Genomic DNA, 14960 nt, shown 5'->3' with positions numbered 1-14960 from the left:
GTTAAGTAGCTATAATCCTCTTCCGCCGCTAGGAGTCGGGTCTCTGTGCAAATCGGGGACCCGACTCCCGGGAAGATTGGTTGGAGGCGGGTTGGGAGCAGGTTCGGGACCCGCTCCCATTCTTTTTGACTTTCCCAGCAGTCCTGCCTCCAAACCCACCTCAGGGCTGGTAAAATCCAGCCCTTTGTGTTCTCACAGCTTACTGTCCCACCTAGCTTTGTATCATCAGCAAACTTGGGTACATTACTCTTGGATACATCCCTTCATCTAGGCCATTAATATAGATTGTAAATAGCTGAGGCCCCAACACAGATCCTTGCGTTACCCCACTAGATCCAGCCTGCCAACCTGAAAAAGATCTGTTTATCCCTACTGTTTTCTGTCCGTTAACCAATCCTCTATCCATGCTACTATATTACCCCCAACCCCATGAGCCCTTACCTTGTGTAATAACCTTTTATGTGGCACCATATCGAATGCCTTTTGGAAATCCAAATATACTACATCCACTGATTCCCCTTTATCTACCCTTAGTTACATCCTCAAAAAAAACCTCAAATTTGTCAAACATGATTTCCCTTTCATAAAACCATGTAGACTCTGCCTAATCATGTTATGGTTTTTAAGTGACTTGATACCACTTCCTTAACAATGGATTCCAGCATTTTTCCGACAACTGATGTCAGGCTAACTGGCCTGTAGTTCCCCGTTTTCTCTCCCTCCTTTCTTGAATAGCGGTGTTACATTTGCGACCTTCCAATCCGCTGGGACCATTCTAGAATCTAGGGAATTTTGGAAGATCAAAACCAATGCATCCATTATCTCTTCAACCACCTCTTTTAGAACCCTAGGATGTAGGCCGTCAGGTCCAGGGGATTTGTCGGCTTTTAGTCCTCTTAGTTTCTCTAGTACTTTTTCTCTACTTACATTAATTACATTAAGTTCCTCACCCTCAGTAGACCCTTGGTTCCCCACCATTTTTGGTATGCTTTTTGTGTCTTCTACTGTGAAGACAGATACAAAATATTTGTTTAACATTTCTGCCATTTCCTTATTCCCCATAATAATTTCTCCTGTCTCAGCCTCTAAGGGACCAATGTTTACTTTTGCTACTCTTTTCCTTTTTACATACTTGTAGAAACTATTTCTTGCTAGTTTTCTCTCATTCTATTTTTTCCCTTTTTATTGATTTTCTGGTCAACCTTTGCTGGCTTCTGAAACTCTCCCAATCCTCAGGCTTACTATTATTCTTTGCAACATTATAAGCTTCTTCTTTCAATCTAATGCTATCCTTAACGTCTTTAGTTAGCCACGGTTGGATCACTTTTCCTGTGGAGTTTATGGAATGTATTTTTGATGAGAATGATGAAATATTTCTTTAAATGTTAGACACTGCTCATCTACTGCCATACCTTTTAATCTATTTTCCAATCTACCTTAGCCAACTTGCCCCTCATACTTATGTAACTGGCTTTATTTAAGTTTAAGACTCTAGTTTCGGACTTAGGCAAGTCACTCTCAAAATGTATGTGAAATTCTATCATCTTATGATCACTCTGCCCCAGAGGATCCTTTACTATGAGATTGCTAATTAACCCTGTCGCATTACACAATACAAGACCTAAAATAGCCTGTTCCCTGGTTGGTTCCATGACATATTGTTCTTGAAAACTGTCCCAAATACATTCCATGAACTCATCCTCCAGACTACCTTTGCCAATTTGATTTGTCCAGTCTATATGAAGATTAAAGTCCCCCAAGATTATTGCAATACCTTTGTTGCAAGCTCCTACTATTTCTTGATTAATATTCTGTCCAACATTAGGGGGTCTATATACTACTCCTACCAGTGTTTTCTGCCCCTTATTATTCCTTATCTCCACCCATACTGATTCTACTTCCTGATCTTTCTCGCTACTGTCTTTATGTCATCCTTTATTATCAGGGTTACTCCCCCCTCCTTTTCCATTCTGCCTGTCTTTACAAAATGTCAAGTACCCTGGAACATTTAGTTCCCAACCTTGGCCACCTTGCAACCATGTCTCTGTAATGGCTAGTAGATCAAACCCATTTATCTCTATTTGTGCCACTAGTTCGTCTATCTTGTTCCGAATGCTTCGTGCGTTCAGATAAAGAGCCTTTAATTTTAAATGTTTTACTATTATTCCCTGCTTTGACCTTATTCTCTGCTGCACTGCTACCATTAAACTCTCTGTTCCTTCCTGTCACACTGTTTATTTTAACCCAAATCGCTACACTGCTCTATTGCCTTGACCTTTCTCTTTAGATTTCTAAATTTCCCCTCACCTGACCCCTCTTTTCTCCCCCCCACCCCCTTTTTTTAGTTTAAAGCCTTATCAACAGCCCTAGTTATTCGATTTGCCAGGACACTGGTCCCAGCCTGGTTTAAGTGGAGCCTGTCCTGATGGAACAGCTCCCTCTTTCCCCAGTACTGGTGCCAGTGCCCCCATGAATTGAAACCCCTTTTTCCCACACCACTCTTTGAGCCACGCATTTAACTCTTTGATCTGCTTGACCCTATGCCAATTTGCGCGTGGCTCAAGTAGTAATCCAGAGATTATTACCCTTGTGGTTCTGCTTATTAATTTAGACCCTAGCTCCCTCAGCAGAACCTCATTCTTAGTTCTACCTATGTCGTTGGTTCCTACATGGACCATGACAACTGGATCCTCCCCCTCCCACTCCAAGTTCTTCTCCAGCCGCGAGGAGATATCCTTAACCCTGGCATCGGGCAAGCAACACAGCCTTCGGAACTCTCTTTTGCGGCTGCAGAGAACAGTATCCCCCTGACTATACTGTCCCCTACTACTACCACATTCCTTCCTTCTCCCCCCCCCCCCCCCCCCCAACTTGGATGGCCCCCTGTACCAAGATGCCATGGTCAGTTTGCCCATCCTCCCTGCAGTCCTTTTCCTCATCCATATAGGTAGAAAATACCTCGTACCTGTTGGACAAGGTCAAGGGCTGAGGCTCCTCCATCACTACATCCTGGGTCCCCATACCTTCCTGACTCGCACTCACACCCTCCTGTCCCTGACCACTGACGAACTCTAAAGTACTACTTAACCTAAAGGATGTGACTGCCTCCTGGAACAAAGTGTCCAGGTAACTTTCCCCCCCCCCCCCCCCCCACCAGATGCATCGCAATGTCTGCAGCTCGTACTCCAGCTCAACAATTCTGAGCCGAAGTTCCTCGAGTTGTAGACACTTACTGCAGATGTGGCTGCTCGGGATCGTGATGCTCTCCACAAACTCCCACATGCTGCAGTTACGACACACCACCTGCCCTGCCATCTCTAACCTTGTTTTATTTATTAATTAATTAAGATTTTATTCAATTGATGCCGCTGCTTTAATTCAGGTTCGTTCTCAGGCCGCTCTTTATCCTCTCCCCACTACCGCTGTTTTAATTTGGGGCCGCTCTTTATCCTCTCCCCACTGCCGCTGCTTTAATTCGGGTCCGCTCTCTGGTCGCTATCTTTATCCTCTCGCCGCTGCCACTGCTTTTGAGTGGGACTAATTTGATAGTTCTTTCAGAGGACTAGCACAGGCACAATGGGCCAAATGACCTCTTTCTGTACTGAGAGATTCTGATTAATTGTTATTTATGGTTGGTACAAAATCTTCAAATCTTGTTGCTTCTACCAAGTTTGGCATGATTCCGAAGGCAGGATCTGGAGCTACCAGTGTAATACTTGATCTGGAGCTACCAGTGTAATACTTGACGGTACATCTCCACACTCATAGCTGAAGAGTAAAACAACAATTATATTCTCTGCATTGCTGAATCTCATTGGTGCACATCACATTTTTAATACTTTTGTGTGAAACCTGCAGGGTATTGATAGTCACAGCCAACATAAAAACTAGACATAAACATATATGCTGCACATAACCTATAAGAGAGTTAGAGTGTTCAAGTAGCTGGCAACTTTTAACATTTTGTTATCAAACCTGTTGATCGGCAACCCAGCCCATATTTTCCTTCATGGTCATTGTTCTGCTGCTCCCTCTCAGCTTCTCTCTCTCCGTGTAACAGGCCGTGTTTAAAAAGTAAAAGACCGCGAACATCCTCAGCACCAATGAAATAAATACATGACTTTCACTGAAATGCTTTGGCATCAGTCCAAAGTAAAGAGAAATAAGTGACTAGAGGGACAAGTGGTTAGAAAGTGGAACTTGCTACCCACAAGTAGTAGTTGAGACGACTAGCATAGATGCATTTAAGGGGAAGCTAGATAAGGACGTGAGGGAGAAAGGAGTAGAAGAATGTATTGATGGGGTTAAATGAAGGATGGGAGGAGGCTCCTGTGGAGCATAAACACCGGCATGAGTCTATTGGGCCAAATGGCCAGTTTCTGTGCTGTAAATACTTTGTAAGATGCTGACTGCTGCACCCATCACACTGTGTCCATACACAAATCAACAAAAGGGGAAGCTAGATAAGTGCATGAGGGAGAAAGGAATAGAAGGATATGTTGATGGGATAAGATGAAGAGGGTTGGGAGGAGGCGCGCATGGAGCATAAACACTAGCATAGACCAGTTGGGTCGAATGGCCTGTTTCTGTGCTGTAAATTCTATATAAAAATTTCAACACAGTGGCAGCTAAATTTCATGAAGTTATGTACACAGACTTAATACTGAAGTCTACTCTGGGTTTTCCTTTATTTTTAAACTTTTATATAATTAAATTCCATTTTTCTCTTGGCTGGGAACAAGGGATATAATAGGTTAATAATCTTTGCTTGACCGTTGCCAGTGTCTTCACAACGATCGGTAGATCTTCTATGTCCCACCTTTTCCTTTGCACATGAGCTTTCCTATGGTATGAAAGGCCATCTCTAATGGTGCATCCTTGGTATCACCAAAGTGTACAGCTTGGATGGGCAGTGATGATTTATCACGCAGGATCCCTTCATCTGTTCTCCAGATGTGGTCATTAGTATCGCAATTGCAGAGCATTCCTGGGACAGAACAAGAATCTAGAGGAGCAACAAAAAGGATTTGCTAACCACCAATTCATACAAAAAATAATTTATTTTAATTGGTGTATTCACATCAGGTATATCTTGACTCAGGTATGAACCCATGTTATATAAGTGCCCAGATATAAACCAGAGGGGAGCTCTTTTGTTGTTGAGTTTATCACGCTTACAGCATGATTTTTCAAAAGCTCTCCTCACCAATCTCTCTCGTACATAAACTCCATTTGTCCAGAACTCAATCCTACACTAATTACCCCATGACTTCGTTCCTCGCTATTGCTGCAATCCTTTCTGACTCTGTTCTATCAACTCAGGCCCACTAGATTCTTTCTGCTCCACCATTCTTTCTGCTCCAAAATTGGGGCATTTTGGTGGCGGAGCCTACAGTCAACATGCCCCAACACTCGAATTCTCTCAAACTCCTCTGCCTTGTGTTTCTCTCTTGTTTTCTACCTTCAAAAGTTTCCTCAAAATTTACCTCTTTAACCATACTTTTAGTCACTGCTCCTAGTCCACCCCCATCTGCTTATAATTTTCTATTTTCTTTTGGCAATAATTGGATTTATGGTCAATTAATAAATTCCTTTTTTTGAGGAGTTCTGTGTTTCACAGAAAGGGGTACTGTTACCTTAATGCTGATTTCAACTTCATGCTTTCTGCAACACTTTTTTAACCACAGGCAGATTGTTAACTGGAACAATATGTGTTATGCCTCCTTTCAAACTCTGGGCATTCATGTCATAGCTTCAGATTTTTAATCCATGACTTCAAGCTGAATTTAATTACTCAAAGATCACTTGTAGTCATATGTAAACTTGTAGATGTACAAGTTTATCTACTGTGGAATAATGTATATTTAATTTATAATTAATTTATTAAGATCTTTAACCCAGATTTGAAGTGATGTGTTCTTCAATAGATTACTATTTAAAAATAGATCAAAAAGCAAATAAATAACAGTAATATAATGTATATATATTTACAGTTGAAGAGATCGCAAAGTCTCTGAAGAATGGACTCAGTCAAGAATATTTTTGTGGACTTTATGGGATTTTTTTCTGAAGGTATTTTCCCTTTTATGGGATCGCCCTGGGCAGATACGTGAAAGACTGGTTTGTTAAAACTCCAGAGAACACATGGCAGTTGGCTGTGACAAAAGAACTGTCCGTCATCCAGTATGTATGGGTTCGCCCGACAGTCCTGAAAAAAGGAAGGGGGCCATTGAACTTGATTAGAAAAACCACTCTAATATGCAAAGCACTTCTCACCTCCATCTCAGAAGAGAAGCAGAACAATGAACCCACTGGCCTCAGCCAGCCAAAAGGGGGCCAGTTTTTTTTCCCAACACAAAGACCGAAAGATATGTCCCAGACTTCGGGCCATTAATCCAATACGCATGGGTCTGAGGATAACTCATCACAGATTAAGCACCGGAGTGCTCAGAAGCAAATGGATTTTAAAGATTGGCGGGAGAAGATAGGGACTACTATAAAGATAGACTCTTTTCCACCACTCTCTCTCGCTCCCTGCTCCTACAAGATCGAACTAACAAGAAGTACCAGAGAAGCCGACGAGCAGAGCAATCGAAACCGACTGCATGTGGGGGTAAGCACAGCCTCTCAGAAGTGAAGCTTTTGGGCTATTCCGAGGGTGGGAGCTTCGCTTGGTTCAGCCAGGCGAAGGGGTTTATGCAACTAGGTAATTCGTTGGTAGGGGTGGAATTATAGTCCACCATAACAACAAGGGAATTACTGCTTGTTATAGTCCCCAGTTTTGTACTGTATGCATGTTGATTGTAATCTGGATTTTATTCTCCACAGGGATAGTGGAGTTTAGTAGTGCATATTTTAGCCAGTGTATGTTAGACCAAATAAATACAAGTTTAATTTTTCACCGAAGCATTCCTGTCCATGACTTATTTCATTTACACTCTGAATAATAATTCCCGGGTATAGAACTTTCGTAAGGCGGGGGCGATTCGACCTGTCCATCTAGCAATTGGGCTAGGATCAAAAACCGCTTACATCTCTTGGCGACCGGCGGCAGGACCTGGGTTAAAGGAGTGTAAATCAGTCATGGACAGCGCTTCTGGCGAAAGATCCCAAATGGAGCAAAGGATTTCTTCATATGTGTTTAAGAAGGTTAACGTCACTAAGAAGTGGGTGCTAGGCTTGTTGCATGCTGAGCGTCCAGTGGACGCAGTGGCAGAATGGACGGAGGGCAAGGAGCATAGGCGCAGCATTGAAAAGGCGATATGGCTTGTCTGTCTACAAAGACAAGTGCAACTGCTAGATAAGCAGGTTGCTCAGTTAGAGGCGGAGCTCAGGGAGTCCGAGGTACAGTCAGACGCAAAGGCTGTAGTAGGGAGCAGGTTATGCACGCAGCTAAGGGATGAGAAGCAGGGAAGAATAAGCCAGGAGAAAACTTTCCGTAACTATAAGGAGTTCCTGCAATGCCAGGTAACTGAGGCAAAGGGGAACGAGAGGGTGGTTAGGGAGGAGTACACTCGCTTGTCGAGTGAGGTAAAGTTGCTGGGAAAGCAGTGACGTAAGAAAACTATGAAGCACTTGGTTTGAGTATAAAACAAGGCTTTAATCAACTGTTTCACAACCATGAGCTCTAGTTACATCACCAGTTCCTGGTTACAAAAACGTCCTGAGCAAGCTGGGCCCACGCCCGAGTATTTTTATTTTCCTTGGACGGCGCCACCAGCTGGCCGCCCAGTGTTATCTCATGAGTCATTTCTACATGAATGGTAAGATTCATGACATTCTTCCCGCCTGAAAGTTTTGGAAATCCGACGACTTCGTTCTAGCAGATATAACGGACCACGAAGAGCCGCAGTCGTTTCGATTTCTGTTTGTGGCCGGAAGGCACGTCTCCTCGGACCGTGTCTTGGTCCCTGGGTCGCTTGCTTCGTACAGGTAGGTTGACAGGGCCCATGTTGCCTTGATCGATCTGAGGGAGATCGTGACTCCGGGTGCGGGTCCCCACAGGCGCAGAGCTGGCTTCATCTTGCTTGGTAGCTGGTGATTGTCCGGCGTCCTGGCTTTGGGTGGCCATCCCGTGGGGAGCGCTCTGCTCCCTGAGTTGATTCGGCAGAGTAGCCGGCAGATCCCTTGATGTTCTGGGTAGGGCGTCATCATCAAAGGAGCGCAGAGTGTCAGCATCATTACTATGGATCCCTCTATCGGTGGGGTCCGTGGGACCGGTTGGACAGGAAGCCAGATCTCGGAGTGAAACGGTGGACTCCCGGCCATCAGGGTACCGCACGTGCGCGTATGTGGGATTAACGTCTGTTAGTTCCACCTCGTCGACGAGGGGATCATGCTTGGAAGATCAAACGAATCTTCAGAGCAGCACAGGGCCGGGAGCTGCCAACCATGATGGTAGGGATGTCCCATGAGTGGAGCGACGCTGGAACCCGAAGAATCGTTCGTGAGGAGTAACGTTGGTGGACATAGAAAGAAGAGACCTGATGGAATGCAACACGTCAGGGAGCACAGTTTCCCACTGCTGGTCTGGTAGGTTGCGTGACCTCAGTGCAAGACGAACAGTGTTTCAAATGATAACGTTGTATCTCTCAACCTGTCCATTACCAATGGGATGATATGGTGTCGTTTTACTTGTGGCGATTCCCTGTTGGGAAAGATAACTTTTGAGTTCGCTTGACATGAAGGAGGGACCCCGATCAGAGTGGATGAAATTGGCCATACCGCAAAGGGAAAAGACCTGATCGAGGCATTTGATCACTGTGGAAGTAAGCATATTGGGACAGGGGAAAGCAAAGGGAAAGCGTGAATATTCGTCCACCATAGTAAGCAAGTAGGTGTTTCGCGTTGAGGAAGGCAATGGCCCTTTAAAGTCAATGCTGAGTCGCTGCATAGGCTGTGTAGCATGTATGAGCGAGCCATCCGACAGACGGAAGCATTGCGGTTTTAATTCCGCGCAAATTCTACAAGTGGAACATGTTCTTTTCACGTCTTCCGTAGAAAATGGGAGATTTTTAGATTGCACAAAGTGCAACATACGGGTAACACCACGATGGCATAAGTCAGTGTGAAGATCCGCAAGAGTCGAAGTTGACACAGAAGAGCAGAATGCACGCATGAGGGTATCCGGGGCCACATTCTCTTTGCCGGGTCGATAATGTATGGTGTAGCCAAAGGTGGCCAATTCCATCCTCCAGAGCTGTATTTTGTTATTCTTCATCTTAGTGCGTTTCCATTTATCCAGCATAAAGGCCACGGAGCGCTGATCGGTTATAGGCGTGAAATGGCGACGAGCAAGAAAATGACTCCATTTACGTACTGCTTCGATGATAGCCGTAGCCTCCTTCTCGACGGGAGGATAATGGAGCTCGCTACCCTGCAAAGTTCTGGACAGAAATGCAACGGGTCGACCACCTTGATTCAAGGTAGCCGAGATCGCCACCTCCGATGCATCGCACTCGACCACGAAAGGGAGATTTTCGTTGATGGAACAAAGCGTGGCTTTTTCCAGTTGTCGCTTGAGGAGGTTGAAAGCTGAAATAGCCGTCGCCTCCAATGGAAATGACTTAGCGTGAAGCAGGGGCTGGACCTTGTTGGAGAAGTGGGGTATCCACTTCGCATAATAGGCGAACATGCCGAGTGCCCGACGAAGAGAGCCAAGATTCGTCGGGGGAGGGAGCTCCTGAAGCGGACGAAGTCACTCCGGATCCAGTTTGATGACACCGTTGCCCACCCAGTAGCCAAGGATGTTGACTGATGGTACTGATTTCACAGATTTGGACTCATTTAAGGTTAAGTTGCGACGACGGAGAATGTCAAAAAATTTCTGGAGGTTGGCATCATGCTCCTTCTGGTCATGACCAGCAATGGTGATATTATCCAGATATGGAAAAGTGTCCGTGTTTGACTAGGCTATCCATTGCCCGTTGAAAGACGGCCACCCCATTGGTGACCCCAAATGGAAAGCGACAAAACTGGTAAAGCCGACCATTGACCTCAAAGGCCTTTTGTCAGAGTCTTTTAACGGTACTTGATGGCACGTGCTCTTTAAGTCAAAAGTTGAAAATACCTTGTAGTTGGCAAGGTTATTGACCATGTCATCGATGCGTGGTAGTGGGTAGGCATCCAGGTCGGTATACTGGTTAATAGTTTGTGAGTAATCAATGCAAAGACGTTTCTTGTGTTGCTTCAGAGGATTTTTAACAACGACGACTTGAGCCCGCCAGGGAGATGAACATGGCTCAATGATACTGTCAGCTAGAAGGCGAGAGATCTCTGCCTCGATAAAGGATAGATCATCTTGGCTGAAACGTCGTGATTTAGTGACTATGGGCCTACATCGGGGGGAAAGATTGGCAAACAAGGAGGGCTCATCGAGCGAAGCCGCCAAATGCGCACAAAACGGTACTTTGGAAATAGTAAGCTCCAGCTTTGACCCTCCAAACTCAAAAGTGAGTCTTTTGTGTTGTTTCTGGAAATCCTGTCCCAGGAGCACATCACTGCATAGGTTTTTGAGCACCCCGAGCCGGGTGTAGAAGTAAGTGCGGCCATTGAGAATAAGGTCGACAAGACAAAAGCCGGGAGAATTGGTGGTCAGTGTCATCAGAGCCATTGCAATTTCCCTGTCCGAGGGGTAAATACACAGTTTTAACTTACTGACAGCCTGCTCACTAATGAAGCTGTCAGAGCTGCATGAGTCGATTAGTGCACTCAAAATGTGTCCATTTACCGAAATCTTCGTGGCTGCATGGGACAGACTTTGGGAAAAAACAGCTGTGATGGGAGGAGGAGCGGTTTTACCCTTGACAGCTGTAACCTTAGTAGTGGTTCTTGGGGGAGGAACAGTTTTATAGATAGCAGCTGTAACCTTAGTAGTGGCTCTTGGGTGAGGAGCAGTTTTATAGATAGTAGCTGTAAAACTAACAGGGGCTCTCGACTGGTATACCTTAGAAAAGTGGCCTTTCTTACTAACAGAGGCTCTTGACTGGCATACCTTAGAAAAGTGACCTTTCTTACTGCAATGATTGCAGGTTGCGTTACGAGCAGGACAAAATTTCCTATAGTGGAATGCACCTCCACAGAAGAAACACTTCCTTCCAGATTGCCAAGATGCCGCTAGGGCAGGGTCGTCATCAGTGAAGGCTTCTAGGGTAGGGTTGTCATCAGCTAGGCTTCCGCCCGAGGCCTATCGAAGGAGTCGCTAAAAGTGATAGCAGCAGCCCATGCACGTGGTAAAAGATAGGTATCTGCATTCCTCTTTGCTAAGTCCAGAGAACATGCCTGGTCATAGGCAGCTTGTAACTCGAGGGTATTATTCTCCAACAGACGCTGGCGTATGAAGGGAGACGCAATCCCATTAATAAAGGAATCACAAATTAACTCCTCCTGTTACTGCTCAGCTGTGACAGCTTTAAGATTACAATCCTTGCTGAGCCTGCGAAGCTTTTGAAGGAATTCATCAAGAGATTCCCCGGGTTGTTGTCGAGTTGTGGCCAGTAGATGCCGAGCAAAAATGTTGTTTACGTCCTTAACATATAGTCGCTGTAATATTAGGATAATGGAGTCATAGTCTACACAGTCTTCGATATAGTCAAACACATGAGGAGATACATAATTGGCAAGTATCTCTAATTTATCATGAACATTCTCACCACACAACCTGAGGAAGTTGCTGAAGGTACGATACCAGTGTTTCCATACCTTAGCAGTTGTAGGTGAACTCGGGTCCAGGTCAAGACGGGCGGGTCTGAGTAGTTTGTCCATGATGGATTGATTACTACGTCGGAGTTCCCTTCTACAGTTGAAGTCGTAGCTGGCTGTTCCCGAAATCACTCAGAGCATGGAGCCGATACACAGTTGATTAAATTGACGTAAGACAACTACTAAGCACTTGGTTTGAGTATAAAACAAGGCTTTAATCAACTGTTTCACAACCATGAGCTCTAGTTACATCACTAGTTCCTGGTTACAAAAACGTCCTGAGCAAGCTGGGCCCACGCCCGAGAATTGATACTTTCCTTGGACGGTGCCACCAGCTGGCCGCCCAGTGTTACCTCATGAGTCATTTCTACATGAATGGTAAGATTAATGACAAGCAGTTGAAGGATATTCAGGTGGCACAGAGTCGCCAGCACTGGAGCGTTTGATAAGGGTAATCATGGTCCTTGCCAGGAGCAGATCCGGAATTTGACCGATGTTCTATCTAAGGCCAAAGGGATGGTCTGCTTGGTAGCTCCGGGAATGGCCCGGGTAGATGAGGAAGAGCAGGAGGGAGATAAGGAGGACTGTCAGGCAGAGGAGGATGCTCGACCACCGCCCGAAATGCCGGGACCAGGACCCATGTACACTGTCCGGCAGCGGAAATATGGTGCGCCCGTAGACGGTCAAGAGTAAGGAGCACTGCAGAGTGACTTCGTGGTCCCGTATACGACCCCCCAGCTGCAGGTAATGGTCTCTAACCTGAGCAAACTGACCAGCAAAGGGGACCCATCTGTCCATTTTACGGATGTGGAGCAGGTGGGGGGGGATCAATAATTGTAACGAAGCTGAGACAGCCAAATTACTTTTATTTTCCCTGGATAGTAGGTTGTACCAGTCGCTCTCAGCGGGTAGCAAGAGGGGGCAGGATACGTTAGAGGGGATAAAGGATGACATCCTAGAGGCTATGGGCCTCAATGATGGAAGTCCCTTCTCCCGAGTGGAAAGGACACTGCAGTCAGCTGGGGAGGCATCGCAGGCTTTCGCGGACAAGCTTTGGCCCGTCTACCGGAGTGCCTGTGCGGGGGTGCCCGACCGGGCGCAGCTGCAGGGGGAGCCTAGGGCTCATTGGCTGAGGACCCTGGTGGCAAACAGCCTGCCCAGGATCAAGGCCAAAGCAGAGGGGTGGTTCGATTCCAGGGATCCCCAGACCACAGAAGAGAGTGTGATCTGGCAGTTAACTCTCTCTTTTAAGAATGGTAGGGGTGATGATGACAAACCAAAGGGCAGAGTATACGAGTTAAAGCCTAGTGGAGGCAACGTTAGAAGAGAGTGGTGCCAGGAAGGGGGTAGCTCAGAGAAGAAGCAAGGTTGTTATAGGTGCGGGAGGAAAGACTGCCCAGTCCCTGACAAAAGGAGCGAGAAAGGGGATCCTCCAGCGCCAGTGCAGAAAGCTGCAGCTGTGGCAGGAAGCAGCACTGATCCGTTCACGGTATTAGTGGCTGCTCTCCGCACAGTCTTTCCAGCAGGGCAGGGTAGGGTAGGGTGGACGCGGCAGCGGGCAGCGTACTCCCATCCGCCTTGAACAATCCCGACCCATGACTAGGGGCTTCTTAGCCCGTTTACCTGTGCCCACTAAGTTATGATGCTTGGAAGAGACCGTGCGTGAAGATGGGGGTGGAGAAGGTGCAAGGGACCTATCTGCTGGACACTGGAGCTTCAAGCACCATTGTTTATGCAGATAACCCGACCACATCACCTCTATCGAGCAGGGTCCCACATAACTTAGTAGGGTTCACCGGGAACAAACAGGCTGGGTCTTTCTCCATCCCGCTAACCATCGATCTGGGTACACTCCATACGGAGTGGAAATGTGTCCTGATGCGGTGGGAGCAGGAGGGAATAGGCATTTTGGGGGCAGACTTCATACTGGCCCACAAGATATTGGTGGATTTCCAGAATCACTGTCCTTGGGGGGCAGTATGCACGGGAAAGGAGAAGGAGGTGTTAGTTATACCAGGGAAGCAAGGCAAGGGAACCGTGTGCACGATGAAGCCCAAGGGTAGTTATGACCTTGAACTTTTGATCACTTCTACCCCGGCGGAGTACATAGCGGATGTGCGAGCCAAACTCGCGGCATTCGCTACACACAAGCATGACTGTGGGAGGGTAATAGGGGTGGAGGTCAGAGTAGAAGGAGGCCCCATGGCCCAACCACAGAAACAGTACAACTTCCCCAGAGAGGCAGAGGCAGATTTAGGGACGGCAGTGGGATCACTGGTTGAACAGGGTGTGTTGAGACCCATAGCGACACGTGAACGCGCCGATTTGGCCGGTTAGGAAACCATACACTTCGTGGAGAGCCACTGTGGACTATCGGGTTCTTAACAAGAACACCCCAGCCTGTGTCCCCACCGTCACAGCCGTAGCCGGTCTGATCGGGAGTATCCCAGCATCCGCGAAAATATTCACGGTGCTGGACATTTCGAATGGATTCTGGTCTATCCCTCTCAAAAGGAGGACCAGTATAAGTTCGCATTCACTTTCAAGGGTCAGCAGTACACATGGACCTGCCTTCCCCAAGGGTTTCACAACAGTCCTTCTATTTTCCACCGATGTATGGCCAACTGTTTAAAAGGGTTCAGCAGACCACAGCAGCTTGTGCAGTACGTGGACGACCTGCTTTTGTTCTCCAACGAGGGGGAGGAGCCCCCTGCTGGCTGAGCTGCTGAGTCTGTTAAAGGAATCTGGGTTCAAAGTTAATCCCAAGAAAGCACAGATCATCCAGCAGGAAGTAAAATTCCTCAGGCTGACCGTGCATGCTGGGGAGAGGGCCATATGAGGCGAGGAGGAAGGCAGTACAGGAACTACCTGCCCCAACCATGGTAACGGGGGTAAGATCCTTCCTGGGACTCACAGGGTACTGCAGGGATTTCATAGAGGACTATGTCGCTACGGCAGCTCCTCTACTCCGGCTCCTCCACAAGGGAGTGGGCTGTGAGTGGGATGAGGATTGCATGGCAGCTTTTAGTCGTCTGAAGAGAGATCTGCAGACCGCACCGGCTTTAGGGGCGATTGATGGGGGAAAAGGAGTTCTTTTTGGAGGTAGATGCCACAGGGGACAGTTTGAGCGCAGTGCTGCTCCAAGAGCAGCATGGCAAGCTGAGGCCTGTGGTATACTCATCAAGAATCCTCACAGATGTAGAGAGGGGGTACTCCAATTGTGAGAGGCACCTGCTTGCCACACATTGGGCCATGACGAG

General features: G+C 46.8%; 1 protein-coding gene across 2 annotated transcripts in view; it reads right to left on the bottom strand.

Moving 5' to 3' along the window:
• Positions 1-3665: 3665 nt before the first annotated feature.
• The window catches only part of LOC147117333 (uncharacterized), a 99941-nt gene continuing 88646 nt past the window's right edge, over positions 3666-14960 (bottom strand). For both annotated transcript variants that reach the window (XM_085987130.1, XM_085987129.1), the window contains one exon: positions 3666-5005. In XM_085987130.1, the coding sequence (XP_085843256.1) occupies positions 4809-5005 (197 nt within the window). In that variant the 3' untranslated portion in view covers positions 3666-4808. The remainder of the gene's footprint in view (positions 5006-14960) is intronic.

The sequence above is a fragment of the Somniosus microcephalus genome, chromosome 5, assembly GCF_052327205.1.
Source record: "Somniosus microcephalus isolate GS21.2 chromosome 5, FLI_Smic_1.0, whole genome shotgun sequence".
In the NCBI taxonomy this organism is placed as follows: domain Eukaryota; kingdom Metazoa; phylum Chordata; class Chondrichthyes; order Squaliformes; family Somniosidae; genus Somniosus; species Somniosus microcephalus.
The sequence above is the reverse complement of the archived record's forward strand: the minus strand, read 5'-3'. Positions and strand labels throughout refer to the sequence as shown.